The sequence below is a fragment of the Megalops cyprinoides genome, chromosome 17 (genome assembly GCF_013368585.1).
Source record: "Megalops cyprinoides isolate fMegCyp1 chromosome 17, fMegCyp1.pri, whole genome shotgun sequence".
Taxonomy (NCBI): domain Eukaryota; kingdom Metazoa; phylum Chordata; class Actinopteri; order Elopiformes; family Megalopidae; genus Megalops; species Megalops cyprinoides.
This window is the reverse complement of record NC_050599.1, coordinates 10,923,184-10,944,234: the sequence shown is the minus strand read 5'-3', so window position 1 is coordinate 10,944,234 and position 21,051 is coordinate 10,923,184. Positions and strand designations below refer to the sequence as shown.

General features: G+C 48.7%; 1 protein-coding gene across 11 annotated transcripts in view; it reads right to left on the bottom strand.

Moving 5' to 3' along the window:
• LOC118791878 (nesprin-1-like) overlaps window positions 1-21,051 on the bottom strand; it is a 142,568-nt gene that overhangs the window by 88,962 nt on the left and 32,555 nt on the right. For 10 of the 11 annotated variants that reach the window (XM_036549356.1, XM_036549360.1, XM_036549357.1 and 7 more), the window contains 29 exons: window positions 20,551-20,759; window positions 19,788-19,896; window positions 19,281-19,445; window positions 18,754-18,921; window positions 18,109-18,285; window positions 16,855-16,995; window positions 16,429-16,589; window positions 16,094-16,244; window positions 15,037-15,264; window positions 14,677-14,775; window positions 14,158-14,345; window positions 13,439-13,562; window positions 12,622-12,788; window positions 11,893-12,046; window positions 11,175-11,803; window positions 10,627-10,806; window positions 10,060-10,210; window positions 9,395-9,553; window positions 8,874-9,056; window positions 8,407-8,508; window positions 8,111-8,314; window positions 7,384-7,591; window positions 6,081-6,193; window positions 5,777-5,982; window positions 4,592-4,747; window positions 4,077-4,368; window positions 3,559-3,731; window positions 1,411-1,720; window positions 826-990 (listed from right to left, as the gene is read on the bottom strand). In XM_036549356.1, coding sequence (XP_036405249.1) covers window positions 826-990; window positions 1,411-1,720; window positions 3,559-3,731; window positions 4,077-4,368; window positions 4,592-4,747; window positions 5,777-5,982; window positions 6,081-6,193; window positions 7,384-7,591; window positions 8,111-8,314; window positions 8,407-8,508; window positions 8,874-9,056; window positions 9,395-9,553; window positions 10,060-10,210; window positions 10,627-10,806; window positions 11,175-11,803; window positions 11,893-12,046; window positions 12,622-12,788; window positions 13,439-13,562; window positions 14,158-14,345; window positions 14,677-14,775; window positions 15,037-15,264; window positions 16,094-16,244; window positions 16,429-16,589; window positions 16,855-16,995; window positions 18,109-18,285; window positions 18,754-18,921; window positions 19,281-19,445; window positions 19,788-19,896; window positions 20,551-20,759 — 5,472 coding nt within the window. The remainder of the gene's footprint in view (window positions 1-825; window positions 991-1,410; window positions 1,721-3,558; window positions 3,732-4,076; window positions 4,369-4,591; window positions 4,748-5,776; window positions 5,983-6,080; window positions 6,194-7,383; window positions 7,592-8,110; window positions 8,315-8,406; window positions 8,509-8,873; window positions 9,057-9,394; window positions 9,554-10,059; window positions 10,211-10,626; window positions 10,807-11,174; window positions 11,804-11,892; window positions 12,047-12,621; window positions 12,789-13,438; window positions 13,563-14,157; window positions 14,346-14,676; window positions 14,776-15,036; window positions 15,265-16,093; window positions 16,245-16,428; window positions 16,590-16,854; window positions 16,996-18,108; window positions 18,286-18,753; window positions 18,922-19,280; window positions 19,446-19,787; window positions 19,897-20,550; window positions 20,760-21,051) is intronic. The other variant, XM_036549358.1, reaches the window with a different exon arrangement.

The following is a 21,051-nucleotide window of genomic DNA, read 5'->3' as shown; positions in this document are numbered from 1 at the left end:
ACTTACACTGGCAGCTTGGCAGTGACAGGGAGAGGAGTGTATTAATCCAAAGGAAACCAATGAGGCTAAATCATTTTCAGCTACTGAGCCCATAGGAGCTGGACATGTTTCACATGTTATCATACTTCATTCTGATTACAGAGGAGAGCAACAATGTAACGTACTAAAAATACGATTACTGAAATATATTATTTCAATTATATCTCCAGTCTGAAGTAAATTAAAAGCTCATAGACACACATTGCATATTTGTAAGGGAAGACATACAAAGAAAAAAACCATAATTTTTCTTTGTTCTTATATGTTGTGCAGAATATTAAATACAATAACATTTAATCTCTCAGAAGATCTATGATACCGTGTCTCTTACAAAGCAATGTGTGTTCAAATATACAGTAAGCTCAGAAATAGAAGGAACCTATGCCATTTGTCTGTTTGCGATTCAGTTTCAAATGTTAACGTCAGCTCCTGTTCCCAGCCTGTTATTACATGAATACCCATCGATCACATTGATATTTTATTGTTACAAAAATACACACATTAACCAATTTTATCCGGCATGCTTACTGTATTATTACTGTTTGTGCTCAAAATGTGGCTGTTTTTGTATATGGAAGGTCTCTCTTTGAGCACAAGCCTTTAGTATCATATGTGAATATAGTAAATAAAGTGCAAGGTACAATCACTGTCTATAAAATACATTCTATGAAATAACAGGCTGTTCTCAGTGAAGCAGACTGTCGCATTCTGCTGCTGTGGATTTGGACTCCCAGGCTATTCTCAGCACACAAGAGCCCTCTGTCACTTCCTGCTCAGCCTCCTCACCCGCACTTTGGAGAGCTTCCTCTGCACGGAGGCGGGGTCCCCTGACGTGTCCGACCAGCGCTGGAGCTCCTCTTTGGCGGACGCCAGCCAATCAGTCAGCTCCCTCACCGCTTCCAGGTACTGCTCATGCTCCTCCACTACGTCCTCCATCGCCTTCACCTTCCCCTGCAAGTAGAGCAAAGAGGGACACTGTAAATCCTGCCGTTCACGCATTAAAAAATGTCATCAAATGAAGGGTATGGTGGATCAATTCAGTTCAAGTTGGGTTATCAATAATCAAGGGTTAAAACAGCTCAGTAACAGTTTTTGTTTAAAAAAAAAAGGTTTTGCAAATGGGAGACAAATTGAATCCTAGGGTTATTTGCATTATCACACTTTCAATTATGAGTCCAGCAAGTCAGTGTCGTCACACAAATCATACATTTTTTTCATGCAGTGCTATGTTTTAAGAACCATAAGAATAAGGGTGAGGACTTACATGAAACAAAGAACCAAATCTTATATAAAACAAAGAAGAAGATCAAAGAAAACTCAGTAGTGCACATGCTCTCGTACCGGCAGAACTCTTCAGCCCAGACGCATTACCTTGACGACGGCGGTGATGTCGGCGAAGTGAGTGCGCAGCTCCGTCCTCGCCTCCTCGCCGAACGCGGGGTCGGAGGTCTTCCCATGCAGCTCCTCCGACTTCTCCATCAGGCGGGACAGCGCCACGGAGTGGCTCGCCACGTCGGCCAGGACGGCCCGGAACCGGTCCAGCTGGGAGGCCTTCTCCTTCAGGCCCGGCTGAGGGGGCAGGGGCGCCCCCACCTCCTGCTCCACGGACTCCATCCACTGCTGCAGCTGGCCCTCGCTCTCCTGGAAGCTGCTCCACTGGGTCACCGTCCACTCCAGCCGGCTGAGGGGGCAAACGCACAGCACAGGGACACTCAGAAATTCAGACACACACAGGAGCACACTACAGACACGTCCACAGAGACATTTTCAGGCATTCAAACACACACACACATGCATACACACACACACACACACACACACACACACACACACACACACACACACACACACACACACACACAAATACACACTACTTTCAGATAGGCACATTCAAGAATTCAGACACACAGAAGAGCACACTACAGGGACATTCAGAGTCATTTTCAGGCACATACACACACACACTACATTCACATAGACACATTCAAACATTCAGACACACACATTAGAAATACACAGAGACACTTTCAGGCCTTCAGACAGACAGACAGACACACACGCACACACAGACAAAGAGGGGTCAGAGTGAGAGCGGGAGCAGGGCCAGCTCACCCGTGACAGATGTTATTCATCACAGACTCCGAGGGCTGGCAGCGCCCCTCCTGTGCCCCCGAATTAAAAAGTGCCTCTACACTAGGGCTCTACAGGAGAGCCAATTACAGCTGCACCTGTACACGCTCCCGCTCTCCCTACCTCGAAAGCCCAGCCCGCTCTGCTAACTGACAGCATCTCCGTTCTCACGCCTCCCGCGAGGGAGCACTCCATTTCCTATCATGCACCACTCTCCTGTTACATCAGCGAGGCCGTTCCCATTCACTCCCCTCCGGCAGGAAGGGCAATCATCCCATGAGAGCGGCAACACAATACAGGCCGGTGAACCGCTATAGAAGGCACGCCATTTAATTAATTAAAAAGAGAGCGCAAACGGCATCAGCCGCAATGAGTTTACAGAGGCCGTAAAGGGACAGCTCAATAGCCGCAGCACCTGCAGGAAGAGGCGTAATGGTCTGATCTGATCAAAGAAAAGAGCAGTCAGAGAGACAAGACTTCTGGGCTGAGGTCCAAATGCTGCCCCCCACCCCCCCACCCCCCTCTCCAAATGTGTTGGTTCATTGCATCTCTCAGTAGCAGGGGAGCGCGGTAAACACGCTCGCTTAAGACACACTGATGGCCCATTGAGAGCCTGTGCAATCTGGAGCTGCTGCAGGATTCAGGCTGATGTAGGAGCAGAAATGTGATGTTTCCGCTGCCTGCCTTCAGCGCCTGTCTTCGAAAACCTCTCTGGAAGACCCTACCGTTCCGCAAGATGACTGCAAGCGCTAGCAGGAGCCGCCAGGCACACATTGTAAGAACAAAACGCTGTGACCGCTCTTCTCAGACAAAAGCAGAGTCAATATAGCTGTGATTTTGATTCTCGTCTTGTGTTTCCATATTGTGTATTTGGAATGCCAAATCTATACTCTACACCATAACTAGAAAACACTGGCATAAATAATTAATAAATAATTCCAGAATTAACATCACATGTAAATAAATGGATGTGCAAATGGATATTAATACAACAATCTGAAAATATTCTGGATATTAATACAACAATCCGAAGATACTATGAAATCAGATAATACATATTTAAATTGTAAAGGCAGCAGTGTAGCATAGGGGTAAGGAGCAGGGCTAGTAACCAAAAGAAAAGGTTGCTCATCCCATTCCCCACTAGGGCACTGCTGCTGTGCCCTTGGGTATTTCACCCACCATTGCCTCAGTAAATATCCAACTCTTTAAATGGATACATGTAGAAAATGTAACATGCATAAGTTGCTCTGGAAAAGAGTGTCTGCCAAGTGACAGTAATGTCATGTAATGGGATCTTAACCAACACAAACATGGAAAATGCTGTAATACATGCAGATATGTTTGATTGATTAAAGGGGGTGAGTTATGGAAATCTTGCCACTGTACCTGTGACAGCTCATGGAGGTCATGAGCACGTTGGCCCACATGTCCTTCAGGCTCTGCAGCTGGGAGCGGATCACTTCCTGCCCCTCCTCGCCGCTGCTCTTCAGGGCCTGCTCGCCCTTCCCCACGGCCATGTTCAGCTTCACCTCGCCCTCACCCTTCATCAGCAGAATGTCCTGCACACACACACACACACACACACACACAAACGGGATGTGTCACTTTGGTAGAGGAACAACACTGGCCAAAAGGCCAAATGAGCTCAGTCAACCACTGAGACACGGTCTGACAGCACTATATGTTTAAAAGGATTGTGGGTAATTTACATTGCATTTTCAGCAATACAGCACCCTCTCCAGCTCGCTCAGAGAACTGGCGCAGTGTGTATTCAGGGGAGAACACAGTGAGTGCTGCTTCACACACACGGTCAACCACTGTCTAAGCAGCGCTTACGTTCCAGCTGGTTGTGCTTTGATATTAAGTGTAATGAAATTGGTGTTAATGTGCCCGTTTCCACTGACCTGCACTAGCCCCAAGCGCTTCTCCAGCGCCTCCTTGCTGCCGGAGGTGCTCCTGAGGGAGGCCAGGCGCTCCTGGACGCCCTTCAGCCAGGCCCAGGTGCTCTGCAGCGTCTCCTCGAAGGCCTGGTGCTCCTGCAGGGTGAGCTGACAGCTGCGCAGCTGCTCCTTCAGCCCCTTCAGCAGGGCCTGGTACCTGGCCTGCAGCTGCGCAGACGCCCGCACCTCGCCCCCATCCCCGCGCCCCGCCTCGCTCAGCCCCTGAGACTCCTGGCACAGCCGCTCGAAGGAGTCCCTGCGAAGGGCACGAGCAGAGAGGGGAGATCAGATGCAGACGGCGCCCCCTGCTGGCGTTACAGCTCAGAGTGTGGGAAAGCGGAGATGCTTTTACTGCAATCGTTCAGTCACAAAAACTTCTTTCACGTTTACGTTTAGTCATTTAGAATAGAATAAGCCCACATGAACAACATAACCTGCAGTGCTAATATAAACCATCCTCATTCACGAACGTAACATACCTCTCTTTCAGTAGCTCTTTGTGGAATTCCTCCACCCTCTCCAGCTCCTCCTTCTTCTCAGGGATGTGCTGTTTGCTCTCCGCCCTCAGCTCTGTCTTCATGCTCTCCTCCATCTGATCCAGCCACACACTCAGCCTCTTCAGGCGACCCTCGAACCTGGACAACAGGGGATTGGCTCTGTGAAACTCACCACCCCAACTACCACACAATGTTCTGACAATGTTCTCATACCGTTTTAGCAGCAACTACAGGACTGGTCAAAAGTTTGGACACACCTGATTAAGATAATAGGAAACATGCATTCAAAGACATTTTGATCTAAAGACTTATGCCAAAACGCTTGCATTTTTTTCTTAGACAAATATAAATTGTGTAGTTGATGTCTATGTATGTATTTCTTTCCAAAAAAATTTGAATGAATGATTTTTGATTTATTTATGCCACTTTTTTGGTCACTGCATAATTCTGTGCGTGTTGTTTTGATGTGTTTACCATTATTCTGAAATATGGAAAATGGTAAAAATAAATAAAGAAAAATGCATCCAAACTTTTGACTGGTACTGTGTATTACAGCACCATGACATGACAGCAACACTAAGGATCTGCTTTGTTAGGCTTGCTGTGTGCGTTAAACTGTCGTGCCCATTGACCACCTCAGTTGGTCTGTCTGGAACAGGGTGATCGAGAGTGTAGCAACTTGTGCAGTGCAATGAAAAGGCATGGCATGTCTACTCTACACAAAGAAGAACAAAAAGGCAATTATAATCGGATTATTCAACAGTTTCACTTTCTTGCATAAGCACCTCCTAGCAAAGAAAGAGGCTTGAATCTATACTAAGCCATCACAAGTAAACAGTTTCAGCACTGCTGTAGTTAAGAATAATGCTATTAATATTTTCTCACTTGACAGACCCCCTTTTCCATGTCAGCTGACATTGCCCGCATTTTTATACATGGACCATTCCTTCATCAAGGCTTAATGAGGCAATTCAAGCTAAGTTCTCTGCCCAAGCATTTGACTACATTTCCTCACCTAGGATTTGAACTGTCAATGTTTGTGTTAAAACCACTATGCCACACTACCCTCCCTGGTAGAATATAATATAAAATAAAGATTTAAAACTCTGTGTCCCCATCAGAAGAGAGAAACAGACTCCAGGAAGCTGTACAGGACTCCTCCCTCACCCGCTCAGCAGGGCGGCGCTCTCCTCCAGAGCCTGCTGGCTCTGTCTGCACTGCTCCACAAAGCTGTCCCAGTCCTGCTGGCTGGAGGACAGCTGCTGCTGCACCTGTCCGGCGCTGGCCTTGGGGAGGTGCAGCAGGAGCTTCTCCCCTTCCTCGCACACCCGCGTCAGCCGCATCTCGCCCTCCTCCACCCTCTCCAGCGCCCCCTGCAGGACAACAGAGGGAATGTCAGCGGCCATTGTCATCACTACAGCGCCGGCTCTGCAGACACAGTGAGGCGTGATGTCGAGATGCACTCGGGCACCTTCAGCTTCTGCAGCTTGTTCTCCATGACAACGGTGTCCCCAGACTGGTCGGAGCACTGCCTCACCCCATCCTTAAGCTCAGAGAGCCAGCTGTGGAACTGCTGCACCAGCTCTGCAGCAAAAGGGGAAAAAGAACGAGTGTGAAAAAAAAAACAGTGAGACACAGAGAGAGCAGAGAGTGTGAGAAACAGACACGGAGAGAAAGAAATGCAACAGCTTCGAAGGTACCCTGCCCCGCCCACGCTGGGGCAGGCGTGTCTGGATACACAACGGTGGCGGGTTGGCTTGGAAACAGGAGCAGACTAGCCCCTGAGGGCCTGTGACAGAAAGTAGAGCATTAATGTTCCTGGCACCGGTGTGGAGCTGTGATCGGGGACCTGGGAATTCTTGGATGGGAAACTGCTATGGGAACAGGTACTTAGGCCGAGCTGCTTCAGTAAACGTCTCCCTGTACTTAATGGGTAATGTCTGATGTTTGCTATGTAAGTGGCTCTGTACAGGGGTGACTGTGAAGCGGATGCATAATGGAACATGACGCCACAGGAGCGGAGGACACGTGAAAATGAAAGCATTGGTCTCTTGTGCCGGTCATGGCAGACACACTCAATCAAATGGCACACAGCTCTGCGGCACAATTTACCAGCTTTCCATTACTGAAGGACCTACGGTGCACGTTCCTAACAGGGCCAAGGCTATAAATTGTGCATTTCCAACGGAAGTTAAACTCGCACGACCAACACTGACAACGGGTAATTTGAGGAGGATTGACAACTAAACAATCCCAACAGACTGACAGCACTATGAGTTTGCAAATACAGATTTGGCATTGCCGTGTGAAGGGAAAAAAAATGTGTGGGAGATCTGGCTGAGGTACAGCTATTCTGTAAAATTGTAGCTTCTGACCTTCACTGATCCAATCCAAGAGCTAAACTAAAAAGGCACAGATTGCAATACTATTAAATATTATATATTAAATTGTATACAACATTTTGAAATGTAAACAGTAAGGTGCTGTAGCACATATAAGCTTTCTTTTAACCATATTTTCTCCTTGGGGAGGAAGCTTACAGAGCACCTAAAGATGATCTCAATACCAGTTTTATCTCATAATTTAACAAGCTGATTATCATTTAATAAATGTCTGAGGACGTGTTGTTAAACGTCACAAAAGTGTTTGGTTGGACATCAGCCCACACGTCAATGAAAGCCCTGCATAAAAAACATCTGACTCTTAAATGCATGGAAACTCCAATGAACAGACTCCCTGGGTTCACTGTTGCCGGCTGCTCCCGGTGACCTCACCATTAAAGTGCTGCTGCAGGTTGTCCTGCAAGGAGCTCAGGGTCCTGGTGACGCGCTGGTTGACCGCCTCGTTCCTCTTGATGAGGTCGGTGAGGGAGGCGCCCAGCCGGGCCAGCTCCTCGGAGGGGTACTTCCTGCACAGGGAGTTGAGGTTCTCCCGCGTGGTGTCGATGTTGCTCTGCTGGTTCTGCAGCTCTTTCTGGATGTCCTGAGGGACACGGACAGCAGACTTACGTCAACACATTTGATTCACAGCACACTGGCATTGCGCAGTTCACGCTATAGTGGCTGCTCCATGTACTTTGATGTATGGTGTACCGTAATGTACTAGTCAAGGCACTGAATCAATGGGTTTGAATCTTGAGTGTGACACAGCTGCTCAAAGTGGGAAACACCAAGCCACACTCTTTACCTAACAACTCAGCTAGATGATATAGGTGTTTCACTGTATGTATTGAAATTCTCTCAATAAAATGGCAAGTTACAATAATTATACTAATTTCAAAGAAAATAACATCAGTATGTCTTCTATTGCTGCAATGACTACCACTACGAATAAGAAGAAGAATGGCCGTTCCTATTGTCACTGATGTGTGGTGCAGTGGCATGTCTTCACTGGGCAGCCTGTCACACAGGGCTCTTGTCACGACCCTGTCTAGGGTCAGGACACAACAGAACAGAACAAGACAAAGCAAGCAGGGACGTAACACTCCTGAATAAGGCCTACCTTCACCCTGCAGATGTGCTCTGGCTCTGAGCCTTGAAGCGGTGCCGACAGGGACTCCTCCACGTTCTTCAGCCACTCTGTCATCTGGGATATGAACTCCTCCAGCTGCTGCTTCTGGGAGCTGAAGTCCCGCAGGGTGCCTCTGGCCTGCTCAGATATCTCCTGCGCCTGGCCGATCTTCTTCCTCAGGTCAGCCTCCATAACCTGAAACAGACAGGGAGATGTTGCTATTACTTTTTACTTTGCAGTTACATTGAATACATCCTTTAATTTGTTATTTCAGGACCAAGGTTTACCTGTAGCTCAGCGGGTGTCTCCTGAGTCCTGGTGAGCTTCTTCAACTCTGATACTTTTTCCTGCAGTGTTTCCAGCTTTTGCTCTTTTGCCTCCACCTCCACCTTTACATACGAAGCATTAAAGTTCAGACACAAGCACTACGCTCCTTTCACAACACTCTACCTTTGACTCGGCAGTCAGTTAAGAACAGTAGCAATGGCAGAGTGAGGCTTCATAAATCTGTAGCATGAGCTAACATACACTTTTAATTACTGACTCACATGAACCAATCAAATGACCTTGCACTCCATAGCAAAATAATTTGACTGGTCCAAAGAATTAACAGCACATCACATCTCCGCCCACTTCAAGATTTGTGCGGTCTCATTCTCCCAGCACTAAAAATACCCTGTCACTGGGCCTTAGAGGGATAAAGTGAAACGCAGCTCGAGTCTGGGGAACGTGACGCGCGTTTGGAGGGGCTCACCTGGAATTCGGTGAGGCGCGCCTCCATCCTCTGGCTGTCGTTGAGGTTGCTGAGGCTCTCGCTGAGCTCGGTCACCGAGCTCTGCGCCCAGCTGTCGATGTCCTCGTCGATCTTGCGCACGTCCTCCCACAGCGCCGCGCTCTTACTCAGGCGCTCGATGTGCTCGTCGAGCCGCTCCGATACCTGCCCACAGGTTAGACAGTAAAATGGTGAGAGAAGGAAACAGAAGCCTAGAAGCCTATACTATACTTATGACATAAATACCCACGGACAGTGGAGAGACTAAGAGAGTGAGGGAAGGAAACAGAAGCCTATACCTATACTTATGACATAGATACCCACGGACAGTGGAGAGAATAAGAGAGTGAGGGAAGGAAACAGAAACTGAGAAGGTCAGAGACCATCAGAGAGTGAGAAGGACAGGAGTCAGAGAGACACCGACAGAGTCAGACAGTCAAAGTGTGAAAGACGGGTTTGTCTCTCACGCTGAGGTGAGAGAGGGAGACAGATGGTGCACTCACATCCAGCCACTGGTCCACGATGGACTCCATGTCTTTCCTGACCACCTGAACCTCACAGTCTGGAATCTTCTTCAGCTCGTTCAGCAGATGCTTCCCTTTATTCGTGAACTGATCCAGCTCTTCCTGGCCGCCTGCCATCTCCACCTTAGCTGCCTCATGCTGGGCGTGACAACACATGGAGAGGGTATGAATGGAGCTGTAATAATAACACTTCACCACCAGGGGGCGGGCACAAAGTGCAATCTAAAGATGGGCAGCACTTGGCCTCAGTATTCCTGCTGTTTCTACAGCTACTTTTCAGTGTTTTTCAGCAACTCCTGCTGATTTAAAACAGACTTACATTTAAATGCTTGAGGAGTAGCAACAACAATCAAAACTCCCAGCTCAAGTCTGCTGTTGCCTTTATCTGATGCAACACTGTACACCATTTCAATTTTGAGCCTTCAGTTATATAAAAATATTCAAGGGACAGGCTTACCTCAGCTATAAAAATTTTGCTAAAGAATGAGTCGGATTAATATGAGTAATTATGCCTCAGTGGAAAGGGTACAGTGGTAAGCTGGCTGGCAGCCGTTTCAGGGTGCACAGGTTTTCCACGTGCTATGACAGCAAAGTGTCACACTCAGAACAGGTTCAGTGAGGGGTGTGAAAGCCGTGGTTCTGACCCGTGACAGCAGTCTCCGGATGTCCTCCTGGTCCTTCAGGGCGGATTTGACCTCCGCCACGGTCTCTGCGCTCTCCACCAGGCCGCTGACGGTGGCTCTCAGGCTCTGGTACTCCCTCATGAGGTCGACCAGGATGCTGCACTGCTCCTGACTGCAAGCAGAAAACACACCGGCTGCATGAGCTACACCTCGGCGTCACCTGAGCGTCCATCAGGCTGACGGGTAGAGGATTTATTGAATAGATTTAATGAAATTGTCTTTACATGAATGAATAAATTTAATGAAATTGTTTTTACATGAATGAATGAAATTGATTTTACTCACACAATTTGTATGCAAATTTCACAAATGATTTTGTCATGGGAAAGGTAACGCTTAGGGTTCGGGTTAGGGTTCGGGTTAGCTTCACTTCCTTTTCATTCAAAGTTACGAATAAACTGTTCTGGTTAGACTCAACCAGGCCCTAAGGGGTTAGCATTTTTGCAGTCCCTCATGATTACATTTGGACAGACGAACACAATATTCCTGAATTAATTATGGACAGCTCGTGGTTTCTGGCTCCCTCACCTGTCAGCGATGAGTCTCTTGGTGGCCTCCCAGGTGGACTCCACCATGCTGATCTCCCTCAGGGCCTCCCCGGCCAGCTCGCTGTCCTTCTGGGCCAGCTGCTGCCCCTTGTCCCTCAGCCACTGCTCCTCGTGTTGGTAGGACTGCAGCTCATCCTCCAGCTGGTTGAAGAACCGCAGCCTGACCCAAAGACAATGGCATGTATTTTTTGGTCAATGCCATTGTAGTCAAGGATGACATACAGCAATTACATTTCCAGTTTTTCTGGTTATAAGCCTGGCTCAGACAGACTGCAGCTCAACCTAGTGGACCACTTTAACCACTTCAAATGAGTGATACCAGAGTGTCAAGCAATTCTGGCCATCTCCATGAATTCATGGAAGCCAGAGGAAATTGCATTCCACAGTTGATTATATGTTATCGTGATTACTGTACACCTCAGTGCACCTCAGTATGACCTTAACCTAAAAACAAAAGCTATACAATCTGCTGTGAGTTTTGCGTGCAGAAACAGCGGTGGCTGTAAAGTGCAGGGAGAGCAGGAGCACCTCTGCTGCAGGGCTGGCAGGCTGGGCTCTTTCAGCCCGTGGTGGTTGGCCTTCTCCTCAATGTCCTCCACGCTCCGCAGCAGCTGCTCCTTGCGCTGCCTGAAGGAGGTCCAGAGCGCGCCCAGGGCCTCCGCTTCGCTCTGCTTGGTGCCCAGCAGGTTCTGCACCATCTCCAGGGTGGCGCCCAGGGCGTCGGCCAGCGCCCGGCAGGAGGTGCGGCGCTCGGGCCCGCCCTCGCACAGGTGGTAGTGCGCCTTGCTGAGGCTGCCGTCCAGGCTGACGGCCAGGGTCTCCAGGCGGCCGATGTCGGGCACAATGGCCCTCAGCTCCTGCTGCAGTGCCTCGGCCCGGCCCTTGTCCCAGCTGCCCGAGCTCTCCACCGTCTGCCGCAGCCCCTGCAGCACGCTGGCCGCCACGCTGTGGGTCTGCAGGAAGGCCTCCAGCTTCTCCAGGCACTCGTGCCGCCGCTCCACCAGCTGCTGCGCCTCCAGGGAGAGCTGCAGGCAGTCTTCGCGCCTGCCCTGCAGCAGCTGCAGGTCGCCCGGCTCGCAGGCGGCGCACAGGGCCTCCGCCCGCCGCTGCAGGCTCTCCCTCGCCCCCGCCTGCGTCTGGAGTGACGCTGCCCTCTCCTGGAAGGAGCAGAGAAGGTCACTACCGCCCCTGCCCATTTTAAAGACAAGTCACTAACGTTGAAATCACTATAAACTGGCTGCAGTACCTTGACCTGGGCGCAAGCTGAGGGGAGGTCTGTGATGTCGACGTGGGAGTTGGCCTGGAGCCCTGCGAGGAAGTCCTGGCTCCACTGGGAGACCTGCAGCAGGGCCTCGTCAAACTTCTCCACCAGGGAGATGTGGCCCTGAAGCCGCTGTATTCTGTGGGGCAAGTGGGGGGGACAGGATCTGTCGCCTAAACTGTAACCACCTTCAAATCTTACAAATCTTACTTACTGCTACCCAAAAATTGTGAGCAAAACTGATGACGTCATCAGATCGACAGTCACGTTTCACAGGATTAGGCCACAGGATTCTGGAGCTATAGCAGGTGCACATACATGTTTGAAATGAATATTTAAAAGTGCCTGGAACGGCCCTGTTAAGTGAGGTCCACTGTCTTCATTCTGAGATAATCATGGTTTTCACCATAATATTTTTAATCTTTTAATGCAGCTTAGGGTATTTTGTACCTCATTCCACAAAAGTTGCTGTGGTTTCCATAAATACTGAGTCACTTAAAACTGCAACATCGTGGTCATAAAATATTGATCTTGTTAATATTGTCATTATAGACACACACATCTTAGAGGGTAATGTTTAACAAAGAAAACTTCTTTTGAAAAACAAATATGATACATTCGGGCTGAAATATTTGTTGAATGGGTATTAACTGAGTCTGTATATAAATGGACTGGTAACATCCACAAAAGCAACCTCCTGCCAGTCCTCCTCACCTGTGGGGTATGGCCTCATTCTGGGAGTTCCATCTCCTCTCCAGCTGGTGCAGGTCCTCTGAGAGCTCCTTAACTCTCTCCTCTGATGCAGTGGGATGCAGGGATGCCCCCAGGCTGGCCAGACCCTGGAACATGGTCTCATGGGCCTGGACTTCAGACTGCAGATCCTGCACAGAACAGGACACAGTCACAGATACTCTATTTACTGAACAGATAGTGAGCTCTGCATTGCTGAACTTCCGTGTCTAGGAGGATGTATTGAGCAGAACAACATGAGGTTTTGGTGCTGTTATCATGTTTGCTGCCAGGGTTCTGCCTATGAATAGGACATATTATGAATATTCATAACAGCAGAGCAAAACATAGCACTTCCAGCTTAAAAAAATGTCAGAGGCAGAATCTTCAATGATAACTGCATAGGGCTGAATATCCATTCATTACATCAAATATACAGTATAACGTAGGGCTACACAACTATAGTTCTGGAGGGTCGGGCATGAATTAACCGAATTCAGCGGCACACTGATTTGTCTCAACCAGGTTAGCACTGTCTGCCTCACCAGTTCTGATAAGGTTAGTGCTTTAAGGAGGACTGGAAGCCTTGCTGGTTAGTGGTCTACCAGGACCGAATTTGAGCAGGCTTTGAATAATTTTTCTTGCCTAATCAATTTGTTGAGTGTTAATTTCGACTATTACGTGCAAGTAAAATCACGTGTTATGCGACATACGTCCAAAAAATATCAGAAATACCTGTAGACTTTAGGGACAGACATGAAATGAGTGTAGATGTCAGAAGAAGCACAAACGCGCCATTTACCTGCACTGCTTGCAGCTCACTCTGCAGCTTGGCTTTATCTGCGGAGAGGTGCTGGGACTCCGAGCCGCACACCGACTCACATCTCTCCACCCAGGACAGGAATATGGAGCGCTCTTTTTCATATCTAAACCACACAGGAGACATGCTCTTTACCCAGGCAGCCACACAAAGGGAACATGATTATATATCCTATCTCCAGCACTTCCAGGCACCTTATGAAATCCTGCCATCTTATTACATCTGTGTACAGTACAGGAGCCGGCCTTTTGTACGTAAACACAGATATGTAATAAAAAAGCAACAATACAACCCTTTATTAAAGGGCCTGCTTTTCCGTATCGCCAATTTCACTTTTTCCTCCAGCGGAGATGGCTTTCAATTTATCGCTCTCAAAACACACGTGTCGGAGAGATGCCCCGGATCGCACAAAGGGACTTAGTTGCGTGTTTGATTCAGGCTCAGCCGGAATGAGAGTGGATGAGCTGAAGGACACTTGATATCACGGCGCATGAGGCGGCGGCTCCGCTCCGGCTCATTATCGCTCGGCGCGGCGGACGCTGACAGGGACACAAAGGGCCGGCCTATCTCTGCTGAGCACTCAGCGCTGCACTTAATCCCACTTCATACTGACTGACTCCACCGCGGGGAGCGGACCGTGTCCCGCCGCAGTCCCCCGCGCGCCCCTGAATGCGTTTAACGGGGAGCTACGGCTGCCTTACTTTTGCCACAGGGAGAGCAGGCCCTCCAGCTGCGCCTGCTTGTCCTTGGCCAGCTGCAGGCCCTCCTCGTACTCCCGCTGCAGGCAGGCCACCTCTCTCTCCGCCTGCGCCCGGTCGCTCAGCCTGCGGACCCCGGCCGACAGGGACTGCAGCGTGGCCTTCAGCTGCTCCAGGGCCTGGGTCACGTCCTGCGAAGAGAGCAGACAGGTGTGCATAGAGCAGTCACAGACACTGCCAAATGAATAAATGTAAATGTAAATAAATGCATATAGCAGTCACAGGCACGTTTACATAGAGCAGTCACTGACACGTTTACATAGAGCAGTAACACAAGTACTTAATGCACACAGCAGGCACACACATCGCCACTATAGACTGGATCTGTATTGCTCATTCATGGAATTCATTTGATACAAGTTTGGTACATGAGTTATACATTGTTGAGAAAAAAGCTATGTCCAGAATATTGCTTTTGTGGTGCAATATATGCATTCATTTAACACAATAACAAAACATTACCATATGATCCTGAAGGGCTTTGTATGTTTCAGATGATGATGTACAAGAAGTAACTGGGCGATCCAGTTTGTCTTTCAGTTCACTCATTGTTGTCTTCACCTTTAAAAAAAACATTTACAATTATGGGTGCCGTCCATGAGTTATGGCCAAAGCTCTGTGGGTCTCTGTCATAATCACCATTACATGCCTGTTTTTGAAGATACTGCTGTATACTATCTGCCAGGTTATGAAAGAAATTCCAGTTGATTTGATTTACCAGTTATTGCTCACCTGTGGTTATCACATACAGCATCTACAACATACAGAACAAATGATAACTGAAACAATGGGAGGGGCTACAGCCCTGTCATTGTGCTGTACCTGCTGCAGGCTGCTGTTGAACCTCTGCAGGTGGGAGGAGCTCTCCTGCAGCTGCCCCCCCAGCCGCTCTGCGCTCTCCCTTAGCTCCTCCCAGTACCTGCCGATCTGGGTCAGACGCGCCTTGATTCGGGCCGCCTCCCCCGGCGACACAAACTGACCCAGAGCCTGAGACTCCGCCTCCAGGCGGGGCAGGACTGACGCCCTCTCCTCCAGCTCTGCCCCCACAGCCTGTTGTAACCAGGGGGAGACCCATGGGGTGAAACTCATTCACAAAATCTGTTTTTTTTTTTTTTTTGCTTCCAAAAGAAGAGCATCAGGTTTTGGGAAACAAACAACAGGGGATGGCACATTTATTCATCTCAAAATCTATTCATTGCGGGCACCCTGTGGACTGCACAATATGCAGTGCATTCCTCTTGGTAAAATTACTGTCATCTACATGTGAGCTGATTCTCATAAACTGAAGAGCATTTTTAAATGCCTCTTCCCCCTGTCACCCAATTTTAGAATTAACAGCTGTAATTAAACCCAGCTCTGCAAAACCTCTATGTTCATGCAGGAGCACTGCAGCAAGCCACGAGCAGTCCCCTTATACACCCCTATACACAGGCCTAGAGCATTCACCAAGAGACTTCACTGAGGATCTTCATTGGAGCCTCATAGGCCATTTAAGGGGGCCACAGTGAAGGTGAAGAGAGTGAACCCTGTCCACATCCCTACCCCTACCCATGGCAGAATGAAGCCAGTTTGTTACAACACTGTGGGCACCCAGGCCTTATTGGGTGATCACATGGCTGCAGACTGAGTCCCCTGGAGCCAGTTGATGAGCATTTTAAATGGGTTTATGTAGGTAATTAATTGTTTTAACAGTACCTCATCAAACAGTGAATGCACACTACTAGAAATGTGAGGGCATTCATTCAGATGAGGGAAATAAGAGGGCATTCATTCAGACGAAGATATTTCATAAACTTAATTTACATTACAATACAGTCCACTGACTGTTGTGCTATCCTTTATCTGAGTTACATCGTGTGGCCATGCAGCAGCCCTTTACCTTTACTGTGTTAATCTGCGATTCGAGCGGGCTGGAGGATGCGTTCAGGGAGTCCAGCTCCTTCTCCTTCTCAGAAATCCACGTGGAGAATTCCTCAAACTCACTCCCGAACTTCTCCCATTGGGTTTTCATCATCTCCAGCTGTTTAACACTGAGAAAGAGGAGCAAATCACCGGTAAGTGAAAGCTTTAACCACAGCGTACGGGGAGAAAGCAGAAAGCCCCAAGGATAAGTGAACACGACAGATGACAGACAGCTCTCCATTTCCATCACAATAAGTGACTGAATTAGGGAGGCTATGTGATGAGTGTATAAATAGGAGTGGATTGCGTTACTCTTTCTTGAGGCCGGCTTCCACGCGGTCCACTTGCTCGCTGACGGACCGGGCCTGCTGCTGGAGCACGGTCTGGTTCTTGGGGCCCAGCTGGATCTCTGCTGCCCTCTTCAGGAGGATGTCTACCTGCGTCATCTGCACCTCGCCATGTTTACACAGCTCCTGTGGACAGACACACAGGCAGACGGGGAGGGCGTTTGCTTAATGTGCTTTCAGAAGACAAACAAACAGAAGAATAAAGACTGAACTAGCAACCAGAAAATGAAATAAAGAGCCTAACCTTAGCTGTGCCAAAAGAATCAAGGTGAATCAACCAAGTCACGCATTTTCATGTAGTATGTGGATATGGTAAACTGCAGCACAGCCAAGGTGCATTTTGACAGTTTAAACTGCTCTGAAGCACCATGCCACATGTAGCTGGACCCACCTTGGCTTGCAGCAGTTCGGCCGTCAGGCTCTCCAGGCTGCTGAACGTGAGATCCCTCTCCAGGACAGACCTGGCTCTGCTAACAAACTCCCCCACCGACACCCGCTGGCTCTCAAACTCCTGCCATGCAGCCAGGGTCACCTGAGGGCGCACACACACACACACACACACAGATTAATCAAGAGGATGGGAAACACCTACCAATGATCAATCACAAATCTATGACACAGGTATGCAACACACAGGGAACAACAACAGGAGAACAGAACACATATGCGACACTGATGTTCCTGTTCTCATCGCCCTATTGAATACAATTCATGAGCGTTGCCATAACTGCCTATATAAGCTGCTCTGGGTAAGAATGACTGCTGAATGACTTATTATTGATGATGACGATGAAATCATCACCGTCATCATCATCATCATCTTCTTCATCATCATCATAATCATAATCATAATCATAATAACAATCAAAATCATAATCATACTATATACACAGATCAATGAGCACAAACAGATTAATGACAATAATGGCACAGAGCATGCACAGATCAATGACGGGGGAATGGAACATATATCCACAGTGCAAGTGCAGATCAATGACCAGGGCACAGATCACAGGCACAAATCAATGACAACAACACACATACATCACAAAGAATATAAACACACTCACAGACCTCACACACACACACACACATGCGCACGTGCACTCACACACACACACACACACACACACGCGCATATGAATAGATCAAAGACAAGAACATTGAACATACACACACAAGTCGCACATCAAAGAGCACAGGGCATACAGAGACGAGGGCTCATGACCAGTATGGACTTGCATACAGTGGGCGGTATTCTCTGCCTGCTTACTATTGCTCTATTGCCATTTTTGGATCTCCTCAAGAACAAGGCAGCAATGTAATGGCAGCAATCAATACTGGTCTACCATCACTCCGTGCATTGAGGGTGTGGTGGTGGGGAGGTGATTGGATTAACAGTAAAGTGGATTGCCCCTGACACCCTTCAGGGAGTTGGATTAACAATAAAGCGGATGGACCTAGGTACAACACAACTCAGTCCATCAAGGGGAATGGAGTGGGGGTGTGGGGGGTGGGTTGGGTTAAAAGTAGAGTGGATTTACTTTGAGGTGAGGTGGATTGAGAGTGAAAGGGATGGACCTTGGTACAACACAACTCTGCCCATTGGGGGTGTTTGGGGATTAACACAGGAGACTCGGCTAACCTTTAGACTCTGCTCCTGCGCCTCCATGGTCTGGTCCATCTTGCCGAGCGTGTCTTCCAGCTTCTGCAGGTCGGGCTGCAGGGAGCTGCTCAGGCCCCCCTCCACCTGCAGCTGCTGGCCCCGCGAGATCTGCAGCTCCGCCTCCTTCCTCTTGGCCCGCAGGTGCTTGAGCTGCTGCTGCAGACGCGGACGCAGACGCAGACAGAGTGAGTCATCCCCCCGCATATCGTCCGCCTGCAATCCCCCCTTCCACAGGGATTAGCAATTTCATGTTTCTGATTATTACAGGATCAAAAAGGGGACGGAGAAAGAGAAACGCATCAGCAGCCCTTAACAGCGTGACCCAAACGCATCAACGGTGCGTCCATGTGAGAGGGTCTTTATAAAGCATCTCACAGTGGCTGTGCAGTCATTTTCATCACAGCGGAAGGCTCTATCCGACAGCATTACTGAGAGTTTATGTCTGCCAGCGCAGCTCTGTAAGGGACACATCTCTTATGGCTGTTATTTATATTACCCAAATCCAAAAGCAGACTGTGATTTAATCCAATCAAATAACCCCCCGATGACTTAGAGGTGAGAAGGGGATTCAGCATTAAGTGTAGGGGGAGATTACGGGCCTGAGAGGCTCGACGGCGCCCCCACCTGGTGGATGAGGAGCAGCTGCTGGGCCTCCCTCACGTTTTCCGCGTCCAGAATCTTACGGGCCTCCGCCTGGGCCTGCTGCTGCCCCTCCAGCAGCTCCTCCAGCGTGCTGCGCACCTCCTCCCGGAACTGCACGCAGTCCCCCACCGCTGACACCACCTTCTCCGACTGGGGGGGGGGGGGGGGGGGCACAGGAATTCAGTGGTGTAAAGTGAGCAGGCAGTGAGCACCTATATAACCGTTTTCATTAGAGGCACTGAAGATGACTGTCAAAGGACACAATGCTGCTTCTCATTTACATCTGAAAGTCTGCTTCCCAACCTCTTGTTACATCCATCCATTTCTGCCTCATATGGTGTTATGAATAGATCCACATCCACATGCAAGGCATTCGTAGCTGTAAGAGGTTCCATTATCATGGCCCTCCTATTGTTCCACATTCCTTCTATTGTTGCTGCAGAATTACACGCAAACGCTAACAAAGACAAATGTGATCTCAGGAAAGACAGGGGAGGCCCTGGGTTTACCTCTGCCAGGGAGGAGATGAGGGTTTTGAAGTCTGTGGAGAGTTTGGTGAGGGCGGCCCCCTGCCTCTTGGCCTCGCTGTCCGTGCAGACCTCGATCAGGGCGGCCATGCGAGCCTTCAGCCAGCCCAGGTTCCCCTCCTGCTCTTCTGCATCACGTCTCAGCTCCTGCAGCACACACAGTGTGTATTTGTGGGGATATGAGTGTGTGTGTAAGTACGAATGTGTCTGAGATATGTGTGTGTGAGTGTGTGTGTGTGTGTGTGTGTGTGTGTGTGTGTGTGTGTGTGTGTGTTTGTGTATGTGTATGTGTATGTATGTGTGCACACATGTGCGGGTGTGTGTGTGTGTGCCCGTGTGTGTATGTTTGTGTACGTGTATATGTGTGTGCAGGAGTGCGTGTGTGTGTGTATGTGTATAAGTGTACTATAAGTGGACTATGTGTAGTGGGGTCACTCACAGTGTCCTCTATACAGCGTACAGTAGCACTGACTCAGCAGATGTGGTTACCTCAATGGTGGTCTTGACCTGCCCGTACTTGCTGGGGTCGTTGGCTCTGTTCCTAAGCAGGCGGAGTTGGCTTTCCTTGGATGAGAGCCAGGCTGAGAGCTCAGAGAACCTGGGACAATCAAGCAGTACCAGTTAAAAAGAGCAGTGCAGTGCAAAGGAACTGCCTGTCCAGCTACTGCACTTGCTGGCCTTTCTGCCCTCTAAGAGTGAAACTTCTCTTATGCCATTGCTTTGCTGGGAAGTGATCACAAACAGCCAGTCTGTATATGTAAGTGAGTTAGAGACACTATCATTTCTAGGGCTGCTTCCCCCAAGCAGCCAACAAAGTTTCTTTATGTTCATTATGTATGTCTTTTCAATCCTGTGAATCTACTATATATGCTCACATGTTGGTTAGTTTGATTTTATTGGGCAGTTGATGGAATTAACATTATACAGCATTTTTTGTGCTGTAAGGTCTCTGTGAAAGAGATCTGTTGTGAGTTCGTTGCATTACCGATAAAAACCTGTGTGACATGGGGAAAGATTAAGGCGCATTACCATAATGACGTCTTGAAAGATTATGAAAAAAAATATGCCAATAATAAAGGCTTGCCAAACTGAGAAAAACAGTGAACTCTTGTGGAAAATGACTAATGTAAAAAACATTAGAGACGCGGCTCGCTGACTGAAAAGAGAACGGATTTCCTTCCATCACTGATGGCAGTCAGTCTGTTCCTGCCTCCCTGACAGAGAAGAGTGTTTCAGTGCCCGGCCTCTTCACCTGGCGTTGAACTCCTTCCACTTGTCCGGGTGCTGCAGCAGTTTCTGGTAAGTAGAGTCAATTTGCGCCTTGACCTCGGCGAGGGCCTTCCTGGTGCTGTCGACGGTGCGGTGGGCAGAGTCGCTCTCCGGAAGCTTCTGGCAAAGCTCCTCTATGTGCTGCAGTCTCTTCTCACACAGTGACTGTGGGCCCTTCTCTCTGAAGAAGGCCTGGACAGAGACACTCTTTGTCAGGCAATCGTTCCCACAATGGGACCGCTAAACCCTCATTGTCCCCATGTCTAACATATGTCTGACAATTAGTCTTCGCTGTTTGCTGTTTTCAAGGCATGTCAATTACTACCAGCACCCAGCGCGGTAACTCAGAGTGTTTAATGTGCACATGAAAGACTTGGGAGTGTTATTATTATAGACTGGAGAGAACAGGATTGGCTCCGAGATCCCCTTGGAGGATATGAATTACACACTAAGACAACAGTGTCACAGGACCCTGAGAGAAACC